General features: G+C 42.5%; 1 protein-coding gene across 3 annotated transcripts in view; it reads right to left on the reverse strand.

Annotated features, from left to right (window-relative positions):
- Nucleotides 1-21,641, reverse strand: part of LOC147031453 (EH domain-containing protein 1-like) — a 77,411-nt gene that overhangs the window by 13,134 nt on the left and 42,636 nt on the right. For all 3 annotated transcript variants that reach the window (XM_085863426.1, XM_085863424.1, XM_085863425.1), the window contains one exon: nt 178-342. In XM_085863426.1, coding sequence (XP_085719552.1) covers nt 178-342 — 165 coding nt within the window. The remainder of the gene's footprint in view (nt 1-177; nt 343-21,641) is intronic.

Here is a 21,641-nt window from a genome sequence, read left to right on the forward strand (position 1 = left end):
GCGTGGGGATGGGAGACAGGGATGGGTCCTCCCCATTTCCCACCGATCGATACCAAAGCATGGACAAAATAAATAAATAAAAACAAAACTCAAACAAAAATCTTTAATGCCTTCAAAGTTGGAAGAAATACACCCAATGCAGAAAATCATAGGCACAGCCTCATAACTTGGTCGAACCTGCATTTTGATGATATCTGGGAAGTCTCCTCGAGGTATCTGCTGTTCACGTTCGATAGTCTTATAGATCTTATCCAAGTCCTGAATCAGTTCTTTCTTCTTATTTTCCTTTCCAAATACTGCTGGCATTTGCTTCTTCAAGGAGCTGATGATATGGGCATGAACCTGGTGAAGAGAGCAAACAATGGGTCATGATAACCACTGCAGTCAAAGCATCATCAACAGATTTTACACCTTGAAACAATGTAATAAACTTCTTCACAGCTATGAAGACCAGCGTTTATAGAAGCTGCAGCTGAGAAGTCAAAGTCTAAAAACAGGTCACTTCTCCAAACCTGTGATATGTCCAATTTAGCCAAGTGGCTAACACATAGTTTCACCCTCTTTCTGCTCATCATTATTGGATGACAAGTCATGCGATTAATAGCAGGTGCTTGAAATAGAAGATCCATCAATAACAATAATAAAAGGATGTGGTTTGTTAGTGGTTTTGGATACCATAAGACAAAATATGTAACAATCTAAAAAAAAAGAAAAAAAAAAGACTTATCCAGGGCATCAGAGGTCATTTCTGTATACAAGGAACTTCCCCATGACAAGCTGAGTTTGCATGATATAAGTTGGGAGGATTGCCATGTTTAAACTTCCCAAAGTTGTCATGGTGCCTCTTTTTGTGCCATAAATTAATTTCCCTTCACTATCCTCCCCCATCTCTGTATCATGGCCTAAAGTTGAATTTTCATCCATTTTAAATACTCCCATTTCTGTTGTGTACAACTTTACAAAAAAAATAATAATAATAATAAAGAATAAATAACAAACAGATGATATCTTAACAGGGTAGCCTTGCTGAAAATCTATAATCAAAGCCAATTTCTTCAATTAGCCAATCAAAGCACACCATCTAAAAGATAAATGAATATATCTAATGGGATTGGTCTACAAGGACAGCTTGTACTAATACACCAATAACATTGGTATTTCTATGTTTGTGTTCTGAATGCTTCCACCATTCCTCTTGTGCCCTTCATTCCACAATTTTCCTCACTACAAGTGGGTTGCCTCTATTATGGAAGATGGAGAGCCCATTCTTACGAGTGAAGTAATGGTCCTTTGTTAGCGGTAGGCAGAAAAAGAAAAGGTAAAGCATGGGAAGCAATGCCAAAGCTGAAAGTCACAGCTTGACGAAGCCAAAAGGCCAAACTTGCGGATTTTGGATAAAAATTGTACAAGGTACAATTGAGTGCTGCATGAGTGATTAGAAGTAATTTCTTTTGACAAATGCATACATGAATGAATGAAGAACGAAGTTTAATTTGAAGCAGCAGCAGCCTATATGACCGACTCATTTAACAATTGACCAAAGGGTACAACAGTGGTTCTGAAACATCTTTAAAAATGGGTTCAACTCGAGCTGGCTTTTTCCGACATATACTTGTATCATATGGGAAAAATATTTACAAATGCAAGTTATCCATCCAGAAAAAAATAAATAAATAAACCATTTAAACTAAATAAACATGAAAAACAACAATCAGAGATTGTAAACCCTCATCAGGACTTCTTTTGAGTGGTGTATTTTTTTAAGGATTTTAGGGTAATTCCAATATGGCTGCCAAACCATGTGATGAATGACATTATGTGTGTGAACCTTTTGTTCCTCATGGACAGGCAGTCATACATGTAAAGTTTTGCCTCAATCTGTTCAGTCACTTCAGAGAAGATTTTTGAAGGTTTTTATTTTTTTTAACAATATGGCTGCCGAATCACATGACCGATGTCATGAATTTTTTTTCTGTAGACCATTTTATCCTGAGGTAAACCTCAATTTTTCATACTGATTAGATGTGGCACTCTACATAAGCAATTATGATATCAAGTTTTTCCATTTTTCCAATATGGCTGCCACAGAATGTGACCTACGATGTCACAATTATCATTAAAACATTCTATACGAGTCGTCGCACCAACGGTGAAAAAAATTTCTCAATCCGACAAGCAGTTGCGGAGAAAAACACGAAAGTTCTGTGGACAAACAAACAAACAAACAACCAAACAAACAAACAAGAAGACGTCATGCAGAGCACGAAACTTGCAAAATCTATCAAACAAATTTGACCTCAAAAATAATTGGCTGGTTGAATTCAGTGACCTGAAATACAAATCCTCTTCAAATTTCAAGTCAATGGTATGAAAATTGAGGATTTTAGAAATACCACCTAAATTGTTGACCTTTGGCCTCTCTTGACCTCAAAAACAATAGGCTTCTTCCTTATGACAAACTCTACCATGTGGTGAAGTTTCGTGGAGATCGGTTTAAAATTGTGACCTGAAGGTGACAAATAGCAGACAAACAGAGACTGACACATGCACACAAACAAAATCGACTGACCAATATACTTGAAAAATCTTTGATTTTGTAAGTAACAAGAGAAACGGACCCAAATGCAATACCCTCTCTGAATCCTTTGGCGAGGGTAATAAATAAATAAATAAATAAATAATTGGAAAACGACTTCTCGTTTTTGCGAAAGAAAAAAAAAGATAGAATAAAATTAAGCTAAAAAACCCATTACATTTTAGCTCGAGATTATTCCGAAATATGGAATGCAAAAGGTCATTTAAAAATGCAACTACCACAACCTTTTAATTGCCCCAATTATTCCTTATTGTGGGTCGATCAGGGAATGCATTTTGGGCCAAGTCTTTCATGAACCAGCTTGCAAGGACTGATGACAAAGTGGCAAGAATTCATTAACAGTCAAAATTTGAATCCAGGTGAGAACCCAAAAGCAAGTGCTGGTACACCTCAGCTATTCTGCTTGCCCTAAAATTGGATTGGTAGATACTTGGTAATAAATGAAAAGCGAGTCCCAAAAGCGAGTGCTGGTATACCTCAGCTATTCTGCTCACCCTAAAATTGGACTGGTAGATACTTGGTAATTGGATAGCGAATGATAATGTTATGAAAATTTAATAAAATTTACTTTTCCGACATCCTTTTCTCTGATAGGATGTCGGGATTGAGATAGTGTTGAAAAAGTAGAAGTTGCAATTAGTTTTGTACTGCATTACATTTGTGTTGAATTCATGCCAATGCCTTTGTATTTTCTTCCTTTTCAATGAATATTTCAGACTAGGAGGGTGGGATATTAAGAGAACATGTAACAAACACCTCTTTCTTTAAAATAAAAAAAACAATTACATTTGTCAGCCAACCAATCCTAATTGGCCACACCAAACCAAATGCAACTTGGGCTGCGATATATTTTTGGACACTCGTATCATAAGAAAGCTCACCAATTTTCCCAGATAACAAATCCCTCCCTACCCCCATCGACGTTTTAGACTATTGAAACGACGCAAGCAGCCAATGTGCAAGGAAAACATTGCTCAGTGATATCATGAACAGAGATTGAAATGAAGCTGACATCACGCTGGTGAGGCAGAGGTTGCAATGAAGGTAAATACATGAGTATAAAGCTATCATTGGAGCCAATCTCCATATTATGCGATTGTGAGGCAAAGGTGGTGATGTTTTTATTGTGAATATAAACAAAATAAAACAAGGATGGGAGGAAAAGGAGAGGGAAGTTGGGGGGGGGGAGAGTAAAAGAAAGAGAAAAAGAGCGTAAAAGGAAGTGAGGTGAAGGGGAAAAACAAAAGAATGTGGGGGGTATACAGAGGGAGGGGGTTAAACATTGCACCATTATTTTAACATCGGGGTAGATAAAAAACAAACAAACTATATGTGTGTGTGTATGTGTATATATATATATATATATATATATATATATATATATATATATATATATACATATACATACATATACATACATATATATATATATATATATATATATATATACATATACATACATATACATACATATATACATATATACGCACGCAGACAGACGCAGAAAGAAGCACGCAGACAGACAGACGCATGCACACAGACACACACCTTTTTCCATTCCACTCCTTATCTGACATGCTCTTCATTGAACCGCGGATACATTTCAAATATGCACTTCAACACAAACTCGTATCGTATCATCTTGCACGCTGGATATACAAACCAAATTCCACACTTCGGCTTCCTGGAATCAACAGCAGATTTGATTGGCAAGTGAGACTTCAAATGCATTTCTGAAGGCTTGGCTATCTTGACCTAATCATTTACACTCATGCCGATTCATAATCATGCCGAGTTGAAAGGAAAAACGTTTTTTGGACACAAAAACATGAAGAAATGTGACAACCCCTGATGGCCGAGACCTTCAGGTACGCACACTCGCCTCAAAGCTGTCTTGCCTGGATTTGAATCCTGACCCAGCAATAAACTGCCATCCCGGTGTTTCACCGGTAGAGCGATTCATGCGGTCTGTCGGATGGATGTTAAACTGGCGTCCCGTCGCTTGCATTAGTTGGTTGACATTAATGATCCCACGGTGCCTTTCACAAGTTGGAGGCAACCTATCGCCGGCACCGTGGAACAAGTTACAATTCTCTACTCTATCGACTGTTAGAAGAGGGATGGCAAACTGCCCCACGTGATCTCAGGCCAATAATCTGCTTTGGCAGCCGACGCTCGAACACAATACATGGGATTGAATAACCCCTGAACCATGACAAACTTTCCTTCAGCTGAACATGTACAGTTTATCTTGAGAACGTTCTGTTTGGCTAATTTGCAATGATTTTTTTTCAAATAATTTTTCGTTATTTCTCAGATTAATCTCGCATAAGCTGCAACCTGATGTGCCTTAAGAAGGGAGTGGGGGAGGGGGAAGTGGAGGGACAAACAAAAAAACAAAAAAAAACAAGGTGCCCTTGGGTGGTTGACTTGTTAATCGAAATAAAGTCCAACAATTCCGTATCAGTATAACGTGGTACGTGACGGACACTTCAAGGTGGTTTTTAAGTGATTGTAACAGAATAATTACCTCTACCACCAAAGGAGTAGGAGTGTGTCTGTGTGTCCAGGATATCTCAAAAAGTTGTGGACGGATCTGGATGAAATTTTGGGGACAATTTGGGTTTGACAAGGACAGATTCGATTTTGGTGAAGATCCAGATCCGGATCCATCTACTAGAATTTAAGTGATTGTTCACCATTGAGAGATGGGGCCAAAAACGATACAGTACTGTAATGCATGATATTTCAAAAATGTATTGGGCTCGATAAGTTCTCGTGGATCAGGCATTACATGGCGGAAGTACGGGCACTATCGAGTGGACTTCCAGTTGATAATATTAGCTGTGATATCTTCTTTTAAGGAAAGACAGTCCATGTCATGAAATGATTCATGTGTAGCTTAATCGGCAGAATATGTTGATGGAAATATATTCTAATCACAGCTGCTTCCAACATAGAATTCTCATAAGATTCTCATCAGATCTGATGATGTGCATGCATCAATCGAGATTTTTGTAAAAAAAAAAAAAAAAAAGATGGCATTCAATGAGATGTGGAGTTTCTATTAGCCACAAGTCTCTGCCTCTATTCCAAGCTGTCTCACCTGGGTTTGAACCCTGACCCAGCTATAAACTGTCATTCTGGTGTATCACAGGCAGTGCAATTCATCAATGCGTGTGCCATCCCTTGAATGGATGTTAAACGGGTGTCCCATCTGACAGTTGCAGTGCCCCCTATAGGTTAGAGCAGAAATTTGTAACTTGTCCAAGGTGCCAATGATAACTCAACTACTCTTCATCAAAGACACCGTGGGATCTTTAACATCCACAATCTTATGCTAGAAGGACACCAAGCTTAATGTCCATCTGAGGGACGGCATGCAAACATCAACCCAGAAGTTGAACATGTACAAATGAAATAACCTTTGGAAAGTGTGACCACTGGTGTTGTGCTGGTTTTTTTTTTTTTTTAAATAAACAAACAAACAAATAAGGTGATTGAGAAGAGTTTTAAAGCAGGCAGATCAATATGCATATCAAATAATGACAGTGAAAATATATAATGAGGGATCCATACTTTTAGAGCTCAGGGGTGTATCATAGCGAGTCGAGAAACATTTCTAGATTAGAACAAATCTCGGCCGGGTCGCCACTCCACTGCAGGATATTCGACTGAAGGCAATTTTGGTAAGACTTCACAATTTGTTTGTTGTGCCAGCGATAATTTGCAGTCTCTTCACAAAAGACACCAAGGGACCTTTAATAGCCACCAAAGACTAGTGCTGCCAGATGGGTCTTCCAGGTTCATGTTAATTCGAAGAATGGCGCGCACACACCGATGCCTCGCCTTGCACGTGAAAACACCAGGATGACAGTTTATAGCTGGTTTGAGATTCAAACCCAGGTTAGACGGCACAAAACTATCCTGTTAGCCTTCAGTGTTTAAATTCTCGTTGATATCTAAATGATACATGCACGGTATAATTTCAGATGAAAGCGAGTTTGGTTCAGGGTTTGTTGGGTTGGTGTTTGGCACAGTTTTATTTTGAACAGTTCCCACGATGCCAATTTCTTACTTTGTACTAATTCGAGGTCATAAGATGTAAACACTGATCAGTGAAGTCTTGTTGTATCAAAAAAAAAGGTGTCCATCAAAACTATCAAAAAATTCCTGCCAAGCCTACCTACAGAAATTCTACATTTATCAGAAGCATTGTTTGTTTAAAGCTTGGATGCCTACTCCCATACTGATTAATGCAAGCTCTCAGAACAGTGATCAAAGGACATACACACCCAAAAGGGAATGCCAGAAAAACCAATTTTAAATCCATGGAATAAGCAAGTTAAAATAAATAAACAAACAAATAAATAAATTAAAACAAAACAGCACTGTCGAGAACATACCTCCACCAGGCTGCACAGTTTGTTTTGCATCCCACCGATAGGCCGGATTTGAATCCGGACCTTAACCAAAATCGAATGGGCTTGTTCTCGTCACCTAAAATTATCCACAGCTTTTCAAAATATCATGCTATACATAGTTTTTGGCCCCATTTCTAAATGGTGACGAATCACTTGCACAATTTAAAAAAATAAAATCCTATCTGGATTCGGATCTTCACCAAAATCTGGTCGATTCAACCTTGTAACACACTCAATCTGTCCACAAGGTTTCACTCAAATGCACCCCATAACTTTGAGTTATCATGCTGTATGATAGTTTTTACCCAATCACTCAATGGTGCAGAATCACTTCAAAAATTCTCAGATCCGGATCTTCACCAAGATCTAGTCATTTCGTCTTGTTACACCCAACCTCTCCACCAAATTTCATCCACAACTTTGAGATATCCTGTTCACAAACAGACATAGATGGGTGACAACAACCTCTGCACACTTTAGGTGGCAGAGGTAAAAAGAAAGGTGAAATGTTCGGCATCATACTCAGTCAGGTAAAGCCTGTGAATAAAGAGCATGGGGTCAACATCACCTTTAACGGAATCTGAGCAATCATGTGGTGTGCACACACGCACACCTTTCGTGCCCTTCATGGGTTAAAGGAAGAACACCACCATGCTTTTCCTGCACTGAAATAGAGGCAAATACCGACAAACATTATCAAGGGATGGTTAAGTGAGATCATGTCAATCATTTACATACTGAACTTCACACTCCTTGTGGTGGCACACAGAGCAAAGTCTATTGTGCATGATGAAGCTATGGATGAAGGATGCCTGCCTTCCTGTCCCTGCATAACTCCTCCACAAACAACGAAGGAAAGGTCACATTTGCCTTCTTTGTTTTCCTGGGATGTAGCGAGAGCTTTCTCCTGGATGCAGAATTTTTCATGCACCCTTCATACCACCCCACCTTAATTGGCTGGGTGCCATTGCCTGTTTTTGGCACAGGAAATAGGGGAAAAGGGCATTGCAATCAGGATGCCCAGTGGTAGCCATTGGTTGAAACACCAAACAGATGTTTGGCAGGCAGTTTTGTAAGAACAGGCCAGGGTCATTGACAACGTCAAGTATCAAGGGATGGAACAAAGGGTTATTTTTGGTCTTAATCAAGGACAACTGCCTACGACATCCTTACACCTGTGTTAAACACTGCAATTTGGAACAGACTGACGATTTCAAACAGACAGCAGCTTAACTTTCACCATGTAAACAAATAGCTTGCAAGAATCAATCAATCATTCAAACAGTTTAAAAACCAGCATTGCTTTGACCAATGCAACCACCCCTCCAACACTCCCTTGCTAGTAACACCATAACATAACCAAAGGATTACAGAACAGCAACAAAGATTTCATCAGTTAAGTATAGTGGCTAACATGGACAACCGTGAAGGAATGCCCCTGCACCAGTGAAATTCAGCACAAAATATCTTTTCTATGCACCTTGTAGCTTCCAGATGACATTATTCTCAGCAGTGAGCAAGTTGCACAATGCAACTTGATTAGAAGTCATGTTTGTGGCTCTGAAACCGAAGGAAATGGATATTTTCCTCCACCATCATATTCCTCTCTTGCTCCACGAAAGGCTACAAATGAGCTTAACCTGGCTTGCCATCATGCAGCTTTATCCTTTCTGGAACAACGGACCATTAAAGGCTTTAATACTATTTCTACGACTCTTTTTGTTTTAAATCTATTTCTCGAGTCAGCCCCTCTATTGCTGAAATCCAAGCAAACCAAAGCATGACCAGAATCCTCGAACAGTTCGCTTCAAATAAATAAGCTATCCACTTCTGGAGTTTGAGCAAATCACAAACTTAAGAGCTGCCGAGGTAATAGTAACATCTTCCAACAAAGCCAATGGAATTTGGTATGATATTTAATCTGCAAAGGCTACGATTGATCTTTGAATCAACAAATGCATCCTCGGTAAGACAAACTACATCCACCATTGTCTTGTGGTTAGGCGTTTTAGCTGAAGGGTAATGTTTCACTCTGAAAGAAGCGGTTAGCGTCAGGAAAGCATCGGCTGTAAAACCTCGTATCAATGTTCTATTTTTATGGCGGCAGTAATGAATGGGTGGGGTACAGCTTGCGGTATCCAGTGGGCAGGTCTACCTGCCTACATCATACAGAAAGGTGGATAAATCAGGGGCAATGGACTTCATAATCATGGTAATCGCCATGTCAGCAAGCAGTCAGATGCTGTTCATAGGCCCTTGTTGCATGGGGGGGGGGGGGGGGAGGAGGTAGAGGATAGTTGAGTTGAGTCGGTACAGTTTATGTGGGGACAATGTGGGAGAAGTCAGGAAGTGTTGGAAATGCTAAGGAGAAAGGTAGATATGAGTGCAGAACACAATATTGAGGTCAAAAGGAAAGGACAATTTGTTGAGGACAAAAAAAAGTAACTTACAAGTTATTTTGGTCCAGAGAAGAGGCTGAAACGAGTGTTGGTGTAACAGTTTCAGAAAGTTTGCACAGAAAGTTTTCGAAGTGTCAAGCTGCAGAACTAGAATCTTGAAATTGAAGCCGATAATATGAGAAAAGCTGATGAATGTAGTGTCAGCTTATGGATCACAAGTAAACTTCGGTAGAAAAGTAGAAGAACATTTTGGGAGGAATTAGAGAATGTGGTGCAAAAACAAGACGTTTGAGAAGTTAATACGAGGTGGAAACAAATGGACTTGTAGGAGAAAAGACAGGTGGATTCAAGGGAGTGCATGGGGGTTTTCAGTGTGGAGGAAAAAAAAAAATTAAAAAGCAGGTGAATGCATATTAGAAATGGCAGAAACAGAGGTGGGTACTTGATACACATTTTAAGAAAAAGGCAGAACAGCTAGTAACATACATGAATGGAAAAATTTAAGAATCAGACTGACTATTTGTCTTTACCTTGGAATCTCAGAGGAAGTGTCGTTCATGTTAATGTAAAACCTGGGGAAGAATGTTTGAAAAAACATTTGTTGGTGATCTCAGGATCAAGACTGATGGGAAGGTTAAGCAGGTGAAATGTAGACCTAGCATGAAAGTTTGGAAATTGAAGGATAGATTAGGAAGAGATTTCAGAAGAAGTTGAGCAAGGAAAAAGATAAATAAATAAATAAGTGAATACAACTGAGGTAGATTGTTTTTGGGGTTAAATGAGGGATGCATGGAAGAAGGTAGCTCAGGAGGAATGTCGGATGACTACAGGAAATATGGTGGTAGAGTTAATGGTCGGGAAGTAATAGCCAAGAAGAATGCATACAAGAAATGGAAGGAGAGTAAGGAACAGATGTATAGAGGAATATAAATGTTTAAAGAAGGAAGCCAAGAAAAAAATAGCTCAAGCAAAATAAATAAAAATAATATGAAGAGTGAGGGAAGAGCTTGAACACCATAGAGGGAACAAACAAGATATTCAGGAAAGGTAGACAAATGACGAATGATAGAAAGGATGTTCGAGGAATAGATGGTTTGAAGAGAAAGGATGTAAAGGTTGTAGCAAGAAAAGAGGAAGTTGAAAAAAAAAAATGGAAAGACTACTGTCAAACATCGTCACATGAGGATAATGAATGGGATAAGCAGGTGGAGAGCAGGAAAGTAGAAAGCACAGAGGAGGAAATTGAGGAAGAGGTTAGGTTGGCGATTAAGAAATTAAAGAAAGGTAAAGCAGAAGGACCAACTGGTGTTGTGGTTGAGATGATGGAGGCAGGAGGAGAGTTGGGAGCAAAGTGGATGACGATATGGAGGAATGGATATACAGTATCCTGGATGGTTGTTTTTTTTTTTTTGCATACCTTGTCGAGACTCTTATGAGAGCTAACACAACTCACAGCAAGGGGGCATGAAACAAGAGGGGCGGGAGTGGAAGGGACAAAACAGTGGGGAACAGACATTAGGTGAACTGTGGAAGGGAGAGGGATGGGGATGGGACGGGGAACATGGCGAAGAGAAGATGGACATTACAGAGACTTTCAGGAAGGAAAGCAGGGGAATTGAAGGAAGTGGGCTTGGGTGGATTATCGGGGGTAGAAAAGATCGAGGATTTGGATGGGGGATGATAAGAGGTGGTGGTGAACAGCTGTTTTGAAAGCCTGGAGGGAAGAATGGGAAAGAATAGAGTGAGGAAGTATATTCCAAAGGCGGGAAAAAAGAGGAATGAAAGAGTGAAGATGAGCAGTGATTCGTGATTTTGGTAGTTTTACCAGAAGGGGGTTGTTGGCGGACCTTGAGCGCCCTGTGGAAATGTGGTGGGGACAAATCGCAGAGACAGCAAGGGGGGCAAGGCTGGAGAGGAGTCTGTAGAAGACAAAGACCACCGACCAACCTGCGGTGATTGAGTGAGAGGCCCAAAGACTCAGCTTCATTGCGGGAGATGCCGATGATCCAAAATGCCCTGGTTTCGACAGCGTGAAGCCGAGAAAGGTGGGAGGCAGGAGCACCAGCCCAGGGGGAGAGCAGTACTCCATCAAGCTATGGACAAAAGCTTTGTAAGTGGTCAGGAGCTCAAGAGGGCCGAGGAAGGACTTTGCACGACGGAGGATTCCCAGTCGGCGACTGCCTTTTGAGGCGAGGTTGGAAATGTGACTTTCCCAGGAAAGGTCATGGCAGATAGTGAGACCCAGAAGCTTGAAAGAAAAGACTTCTTCTAGAGGATTGTTGAGAAAGTGGATGGGGGGGGGGTTTCAAAACGGTCCTTTCGAAGAGACAGTGAGTGTGAGATTTGTCTGGATTGAAAGACATGTTCCACGTGTTGGACCAGTTTGTGATTTTATCCAGATCTGCAGTGAGCGAAGAAGCTGCTGCTTGCCGGTCTGAGGGATGACAGATGGTACGGCAGAGGGTGGAGTCATCGGCAAAGAGAAATAGAGGATTTTCCAGAGAGTCCAAGAGATCATTGAGAAAACCAGAAAAAGAACAGGGTCCAGAACGCCACCTTGAGGAACTCCAGCCGACACAGGAAGAGGGGATGAAAGAACTCCATTTAGGGCCACAGGAGAGGAAGTCTGCGACAGGAGAGGAAGTCTGCGAGCCATGAGTGGAGATGGCCTTGAATACCATGGGAAGAGAGTTTGGTGAGTAGTGCAGGGAGCCAGACTGTCAAAAGCACGTGATATGTCCAGGGATACGGCTCAGATTTCCTGTCTGGCATTGAGGACCTCCATCCATTGATGGGAGAGCAGAAGCAGCATATCCAGGGTAGAGTGACCTGGTCTAAAACCAAATTGATGATCGGAAATCAAGCCATTGGAGAAGAGGAAGGATTTCATGTCTGAAGCGATGATGGATTCCATAACCTTGCTGATGATTGGGAGAAGGCTTATTGGTCTATAGTTACAGGGATCTATTTTGCACCTTTTTTATGCAGGGCAGTGATGTTAGCAGATTTCCAAGCAGATGGCAGATGACCTTGGGCAAATGAGAGGGTGAATAGAACAGAGAGAGGGTGAGCAAGAGCAGAAGAGCAGGCTTTGAGGACACGTGGGCTGATGCCGTCTGGACCTGTTGCAGAATCTGAGTCGAGGTTTGAAAGCAAGCTCTCCACCTTGTCAAGAGAAAAGGACACAGAGTTCAGGGACAGTTGGGTGCGACTGGGTAAGGTGGGAAGAGAAAGTGATGGGTTTAGGACACAAGATTTAGCTGCAAACACCGAGTTTAGACATTCAGCTTTATCACGTGCGGTATCAGCAGTGCGGCCATTTGAGGTAAGGGAGGAGATGGAGGGGAACATACACCAGAAACAGATCTGATTAAACGCCACCAGGATTTTGAGGAGGGAGAGAGGTTTGAGAGTTCAGACTTGAGATGAGAAAGATGTTGTTTTCTGGCTCTCCTGAGGGTAGATACACACTTGTTCCGAGCTTTGTGGAAGGAACTGAGATTGCCCTCAGTTGGGTTTGCTTTCCATGAGGCAAAGGCAAGTTGTTTCAGGACAACTGCCTCGCCACAAGCTTCAGTAAACCAAGGGCGGGGGAAGGGTAGGACAACTGAACACGAGAGGGGATAAATCTGTGCACGAGGGAGAGCAAGTTTCTTTGAAAGAATTCCCAGGATGAGTTGATGTTTGAGAAAGTAGTGATAGGAGACCAGTCTGAAAGTTTGATGGCTGCTCGGAGACCCTGCCAGTCGGCTTGAGTGAAATGCCAGACTCTACCGCGGTGAGGTGGTTCTCTGATAACAGCCAGAGAGATGTCCACTTTGACAAGGACATGGTCAGAAGAACCGATTGGAGCGGAGAAGAGCAGCAGATATTGTCAGGGAAATTTGTCAAAATCAGATCCAGAAGAGATGGAGTACCATTAGTTGAGATCTGGGTCGGGAAGTTGACCGATTGAGTCAGTTGACCAATGAGTCGCAGAAAGCTTTTGCTGAGGTGCCATGACAGGTGAGAGAGGTACCCACATCTAGCCAACTGGCGTTATGACAATTGAAGTCATCACATAAGAGGAAGAGAGTTTGGATGAGAAGATAGAAGATGGTCCATGTTTTCAGATAGTGAGGTGTGGATGGAGTCATCACTGTTCGGTGGACGGTACAGTACACATATAAACATGAGGTGGGAGTTGAAGGGAAGCCGTAGCCAGAGGTATTCCTGGGGGTGTGGGGGAGTGAGAGCAGTGCATGGAGAGTGAGGAATTGAGTCTTTGATGAAGAGAGCAACACCTCCACCAGGACGAGGGTCAGGTCTGGCATACTGGAGGAGGGAGTAACCGGGGAGAGATACTTGGGAGTCAGACACGTCTTGGGAGAGGAAAGTTTCTGTTAGGCAGATTATGTCTGGTTTGTCAGTGGCAACCTGTATGGAAAGATCTGAAAGGTTTGAGCGAAGGCCCTGGATATTTGAGGTCCACACATTTAATGAAGAGGTAGGGGAGGAGGCTTTGGGTGCAGGGGGTGGAGGAGGGGGACGGTAGGACAAGGGACGAGGGGGGGGGGAGGTAAGGAGGGTTGTTGAAAAAGTGTGGGATATTGCAGAATAAGTAGGGGAGGGGCCGAATGAAGAGGAGAAAAGGCTCTGTGGTGCTGGGGGAGAGGGGGGGACAAGAGACAAGGAAGAAGGCAGTTGAGGATTTGAGGAGGTGGAGTGAAGAGATGGAGGTGAGAGGGCAGTGGAGGGAGGCTGCTTGGTGGATGAGAGGGGGGGCAACTTTGAGAAGGATGAGTGAGGGGGATGAAAGGTGGGAGAAAGGTGAGGGGGAATTTTTGAGAGAGGTGAGAGGGAGAAGAGTGGGATGGTTGCTTTGAGAGTGAGAGTGAGGGGTGAGGGGGGTGAGTTGGCACTGAAGTTGGAAAAAAAAGAATGGTTGATGGAAAGAGAACATTCATAGCAAACTGTGGTTTTTAAAAGGTTTCGGTCAGAGATGCGATTTAACAATTCTTGATGGATGCAATGAAGGCGAATTCAGAGAATGGAGAGAAGAAGCGCTGTAATAGTTGGATTTTTTAGGCAAGGAATGAAGGAGAGCTCGAAATGAGAGCAGTCTCTTAAAATAGCAGAAAAGTAGTGCATTATGAAACAGTAAAGAGTACCACATGTGTGAGAGAGGAAGATGAAGCATTATAACATTGTTTTTGTTCTAGTCCAGTAGATATGTCAAAAAGATGTTCACTTCCGGAAGAAAGCATGAAAATTTGTATATAGGGGTTTTTGAGTATGCTGAATCCATTTCAAACTGGATCCACGCTGGCAAACCAAGGGATCACACTCAAAATGAAGAAATCCAAGATGGCCGTCCTGCATATTTAGTCAGAACTTTGGTTCTATTGGACATAAAAACATGATCTTGGTGCCGATTTATAGGTTTTTAGGGTCAAAGAATTCAATGAGATGCCTTAAAATACCATAAATGTGATTGGAACAAAATCCAAGATGGCTGTCCTCTGTAGGTCATGCAAATATCAATCTCGTTTTTTTTTTCTGTTTGGCATAGAACATGATCTTATGGCTAAATATAGGTTTTTAGGGACAAGAAATTCAATAAAGTATTTTTTATTACTATAAAATGTATCAGTAGGAAAATCCAGTTACACTTTTAACAAATTTTGATGAACCATTGAGAGCAATATAGTTCACACTCATAATTCACAAAGAATAGAGATCTACACTTGTCATTTTTTTCCATTATTGGGAATGTGCAGGGAATAAACGGTTTTACTGATACAATACCAAACTCAATGAAATGAATTTGAATTGTATTACAAATGTCAAAAAGGAACTTAATCTAGGACACTGTCCACGTCTGCACATTGTCCACCACAAAACACAGCTGTGTGCATGGGAGGCTTGCTTTAGCACACTGGCATCTTCCTGTGCACCATTTTTTACATGCACACTTAATAAGTTCTCTGCAGCCCTTTGATGCTTCTGGCAGGGTACTCCATAAGGGCACCCAGATTCGCTCACTTTCGAGTTGCCACCCCCACTCGGAAGGACTTGGAAGTGTTGGATTGGCCTCCAATGCCTGACCCCAGACGCATCCTGCTTGGTAAGCAGCACGCTTTACATGTTGTAGAAGTGCTGCATGTGACGGTGGGATGTTCTCCAGCTTCCGATTACAGTAGGAGAAGAGATGCTTCCTGACTTCATTCACATCAGAGAGTTGTGACGTGCGAGAGTACAGCAGAACCACATATCTTTCGAGTTCCTTCAGGTCAGCTTCTGTAACTTCATCGGGAGTAGCAGACAGCCGTAGAAATACTTCAGTGATGTCTGGAAGTGGTTTCCATACTTCCCAAGCGGTCTTCTTACCGACGGAGCTCAATGAAGACACAGTGTCACATCCTGATATGGCGTGCATAAATGGGAGGCCTCTGCAGTAATCATTGCCAAGCTCACTGGCAATGACATGTGCTCCAATATACCGAAAGTGTGCACCATGGCCAAAAGCTAACCAAAGTTCACAATCTTCCATGCTGATTGCAGTCACAATGGCTAGAACTAAGACGTCCGTGTCAGTTGCATGCACCATGATCCTCTTCATGCCATTGGTGTAGGCATGGAAGCAGTGAAGCATCATTCGGTAGTCTGCTTCTTCGTGTGAACATGGTTGAAGCCCAGAAACATCAAGTGTTGCAGAGGAGGCAACCTCATACTTGCTTTTATGCACTTCCAAGTCAGGAATTTGTGCAAGAAGCTTTTCTTTCAAACGAGTTGAGTTTGTGCGCTCTGGCATATCGCAACCAAGTTGCTGAAGTCGTGACCTGTAGAGTCGTACAAGGCTTGACAGCTTAAAAATGTGTTCAGCGTGCTCTTCTTCTTGTCGAGACCCTTCAATATAGGATACCAATTCGGCAAAGGATATAGACTCAGGCGTTAGATGTGGATCTTCCTTCTGAGCCTCTTTCCTGACAAGTGTGCGGTGTCTATTGCATAAGGCAGTCAAACACTGTTTGTGGTATACAGCATCTATTGCGGTCATATCATCTGAGGACAGCTTGGCAAGCAGTCGGGTATCACGAAGCTCTGTTGCCATTTTTCGAACATTTGCGTCTATCTGTGCTGTTGCAGCTCTATGATAACCTTCCTCCACTTTGTCGTCACAAAAGAAGCAGGACAGGCTTTTGTCAGTTTGAATGGAGGAACCAGGGAATGCCCCTCATAGTCTGCCTTTGAGTGGAGAAGTCTCAGTCTCTCTTACTTTGGCTATCTTCTTGCGGGCACACTCAACTTTCTCTTTGCTAAACTTCATGTGGCATGTTTTGTGCCATTTTGCATTGTGCTGGGAAAGAGTTGCAGCTATACCTTGGCCGTCATCCAAACGTGACAAATTTATGTCCATTGGCAGGGCACCAAGTGAGTGTAGCTCCTGGATATGTTCAGCTATAGTATCATAAGCTCAGGACTGATGGGCATCCTTGGATTGAGATGGGTCTCTCAGCGGTTCCGATGAACGTTTTTGACATAGGGCACAAAGTGTCCAATCTGTTTCGGGCAAAACCACATCAGAAGCACTGTCCAGCTTTATTTTCTTGGTTGCCATATTAGTCTATTCTACGTCAGGTTAGTTACAGGTAGGCATGCACCTTGGAATGGTCACCATCTTTCCTGAAAAGAAAGTGAAATCTGTGATATTTATATAACTGAGATATCTACATCAAATATTTCAGTTTTAGTCATACAATATGTAGCTTAATCAGATTAATGTTCTGAAAATGAAACAAATCAGATTAATGACCAATTCTGAAAATAAAACAAACCATTAGATTAATGGCAAGTTCTGAAAACAAAATAAAACATTAGAATAATGAAATGATATACATTTATGGTCTTCCTGAGAAGTAAACAAAAATAAAGCATTAATTAATCGAATTGTTCACCCTATGTGTTTAGTGTTTTGATGACTTTCGTGGATCTTGCTCTGAATACAACATAATTAAGCTACGTAATTGAATTTCTTGTCCCTAAAAACCTAAATTTAGCCATAAGATCATGTTCTATGCCAAACAGAAAAAAAAAATGAGATTGATATTTGCATTACCTACAGAGGACAGCCATCTTGGATTTTGTTCCAATCACATTTATGGTATTTTAAGGCATCTCATTGAATTCTTTGACCCTAAAACCAATAAATCTGCAACAAGATCATGTTTTTATGTCAAATAGAACCAAAGTTCTGACGAAATATCAAAATCGGCAATACGCAGGGCGGCCATCTTGGATTTCTTTATTTTGAGTGTGATCCTTGGTTTGCCAGCGTGGATCCAGTTAGAAATGGATTCAGCATACTCAAAAACCCCTGTATACAAATTTTCATGCTTTCTTCCAGAAGTGAACATCTTGGCCTCATATTCTACAAATCTACTGGACTATTAATATTTGAGAGAGTTTAACAGATTAGGTCATGGAAGTGTAGGGAAAAAAAAAAAAAAAAAAAAAAAAAAACGAGGAAGAACACTAGGAGGAAGATAAGAGGAAGAAGAAGAAGCAGAATCGGGAGAAGGTTAGCGTGTTGTTGTTGTTGGGTTTTTTGTTTTTTTTGAGATAACAAAGAGATTAGTTGGGAGAATGGGGGATGTTAGGAAAGTGGGGAGGATGAAAATTGAAGGTAATGGGGAGAAAAAACAACAAAAAAAACGATCAAACACCGAGTGGAACCGGTAGGCCTCAAGCCGAGGCCAAGGCCCAGGCCTCAAACACCCGGTAAGAACGTCGACAAAAAATACTCACAAAATAGCACGATTTTTGAAACAAAACCGAACTCGGAACACAGTAACATGTAGGTGAGAAAATTAAACAGTTAAAATGGGACAGATAACGACCGGAAACTTAACTCTGAGAACGTCAGCAGAGCCCCGAAAGGAGACCTCTCGTCGCTCCAAACCCGGAAGCCAATATTGTACATTGGATAGTACAATTGTACATACATTTGTTTAAGATGAAAGGTGACCCACTACTTCCATCATACAGAGGAGTGAGGCTGTTCGAGCAAGAATTGAAGACATTTGAGTTTATTGGCTTTAAGAGTGGAAGGCCAATGACAGATTCAAGAGGAGTAATTAGCAAAGAAATTGTTATACCATAAGTTTGTAAATCTTGAGAAGGTATACGATAGCGTCTCAAAGGTAGTTGTGGAATGGGAACTTATGAGACACACGGAGTAACAGAGGATTTGGTGAGGGTAGTTATGTCAATGTACAAAAGGACAAGGACATCAGTAAGAACTAGTGGAGGATGTGCAGTCATTTGAAGTGAAAGTAGGTTTACATCAGGGATCAGTGGAGGTTGAAAGTAGGTTTAAGCAGAGTAGTGTGGACATAATAAAGAGGCTCAAAGCCAGTCGTTTGAGGAGGAGTTGAGAAAAAGGACGAAGGTGGTTTGGGTATACAACGAGAAAGGGAATATTAGTCTGTCCTGAAAATCATGAGTTTAGGCAGAGAGAATACTAAGAGGTAGAAAAAATAAAAACACCTGGAAGGATGCGATCAGTAAAGACATGCAGTTTTTGTGGTTAATGGGGGAGGATTTTTTTGCCAGGACTAAGTGGAGAGGGGGCATCAGCTGACCAACCCCTAATATGGGGGAAATGGTCATTAAACGAAGAGTCGTAGTAAATGCAGCAGACTAAAAATTATATGCCAGCTCGCCATCCTCATTATATTGTCGTGGATTCGCGCCCGCCGGCGTGCTGACGGCCACGTAACTCGAATCGCGGCACGTCGCCCACCGGACGGACAATCCAGTCGTGACCCTCTCGGACTAACGCCGGGAACCAGTCACGGGTGGACCTTTCAGTCTCACCGCGATCGTGCCAATCGGCCCCCGCGTGGGATAGGGTTGCTCGCCAAATTCGACCTACCTAAGTACCCACACGGAGGGTAGACCGGGCGATCGCACCTCGCCGCAGGTGGACTTCGGACACGGGCCACTTAAGCGACCCGTTCCGTACTATCGGGATAACCGAGCGGTGTTATTCGTCGACCTCAACGGTTCGATTAATTATCGGGCGTCTTAACCCACGACCAACCCTTTACGTGAAGCAAGATGAGGATTCAATGAAAGAAATGACGAAGCGAAGCGGGAAAAGTTCAATAATAAGCACATTTATTTCGCGATGAACGGAAAGCACACATATACAATTCCACCAAAAGCACATGGAAAAGAAGAAGACAAAAAGCAGATGCGACAATGCAGATCTAATACCGACTACGCGAGCACACGGCAACACTTATACAATTTTACTTCACAGACGGCGCCGACAACACATATTCCCAAAGCAAAAGAAAAGAGAACCACTCTCCAGGATGAGGGGGTAGGCGGGCCTGGGGCCGAGACCGTGTCGGGCCTACCCGTCTGATGATGAGACGTGGAGCGGCGGTGGTGCCTCAACTCCGCGGGCCTCGCGGACGGTGTCTGGTAGGGGGTGGGAAGGGGGCCCCCCTTTTGTCGCACTATCTCAGCGCGGGGGGAAACAGGAGGGGGTTGCTGATGCTCGGGGAAAGGAGGATTTCACAAACTCTTGGGTCCCGCGACGAGCGTCTCCACCACGACCTCGGTCGCGCCGCCGGCCTTTCTCTCCGCAGTTCCCCGAATCCGACGCGAGCACCCCCTCAACCGCCTTCGCCGCCGCCGCCTCTCCACAGCTCCGTCCTCTTCACTCCGACTCCGCGAACTCCCAACTGCGAACTGCCACTTCAACTCAACTCTTCCTCCGCTTCCAACTCAACTCTTCCTCCCGCGAACTGAACTCCCTCGACTGACGAACGCGGCCCATTATATCCCCGTGGCCTCGCTCCTTCATCTTTAACCCTCTGCCTCCGACCTTTCACCTCTCTTGCTGGCTCCCCATTGGCCCGAGGAAAAGTGGGCGTGAATGCTTTTTGATCCATGAATTTGCATATAGCGACCGCCCTCCAACGCCCTGGAGGCGGGGCCAAATCGCCCCTCGCTCACCGATTGGACGGAACAAAAGTGGGCGTGAGTCGTTTTGATCCGTTTTTCTGCGGAAAGTCCGCGATGCTTTTGAATCATGCTGCTCAGTGCGCGCTCTACACGAGTCCTGCATTGGTGCCCACGAGTGGCGCGAGATGACGGTGATGCGATGGTGGCGAGTTGTGACGGTAAAGGTCGTGGCGGTTGTGGTGAAGCGGCGTTGTGGTTGGTGGTTGTTGTTGTGATGGCTGTTAAGACGTGGTTGGTGGTGGTAATGGCGGTTGGTCCAAAATAAAGATAGTAAAAGAAAAACGGCTATTCTGAAGAGTCGCAGCCCTCATGAATGACATTTATTCCCTCTAGACAACGGGTTTGGGCCTAACTACACATATACTTACCGAGATATCTCACCTAAGGGACCTGAATGGTGGTTTGCGAATTTGGTCAACCACAACAATATTATACAATTACCCTGTACTGTCCTGGAATCAGCTGTGCACTTGAATGAGCCCCCTCTTTCTTATGTACACGCATTTTGGAAAGCCTGATGGCCAATAATCATTGCTACTACTTCCTCAAATTGTCTTTTTGATTTCCTAATCCAAGTGCCTTCTGTTTGGCCCAATAACTGTCATCTGCCTCCAATGAAATAGCCTTGTACTGGATATATTTTAATGCATCTTATCCTTAAAACACATCAATCTCCATATTTGTACATTTTTGACACATTTCTGTTCAAACTTTTGCTTCTCCTTAAATAAATTTCTGCTACACCCTCCCTTTGATATCAGAGTACAACTCCCACTTTTATCAACCTCCATCCTGACAATGCAATATACCCAATGGAGGTTCTTAGTTGGTGAGGAGTGAATCCAATAATGAATGTTAAGCACTCTTAATCCAAATATCTTCCAAAAAGAATTTACAGCCAGATCTGTTACTCTGAACCAACAACCAGTGTCCAAATAGCTCAAAAGACCCAGCAAATTAAAAATGTGCATCAAGGGAGAGAAAAGGAATACAAACAATTTACCACTCAGTGGTGTAATGGTTAGCGTTAGAGCGTCCACTGAGTCTGGGAGGTCGGTGGTTCAAACCTCGGCTGAGTCATACTAAAAGAAAGACATTTAAATGTTTTTATTTAAAATGGTACGTGAAGATACAAGCTTCCTTGCTTGACACTCAGCATTTAAAAGCTTAGAGCATGGACAATCCCATTCAGTTGGCACCCAT

Source organism: Eptatretus burgeri, chromosome 2 (assembly GCF_056783735.1).
Source record: "Eptatretus burgeri isolate ZD-2024b chromosome 2, Ebu_testis_v1, whole genome shotgun sequence".
NCBI lineage: Eukaryota > Metazoa > Chordata > Myxini > Myxiniformes > Myxinidae > Eptatretus > Eptatretus burgeri.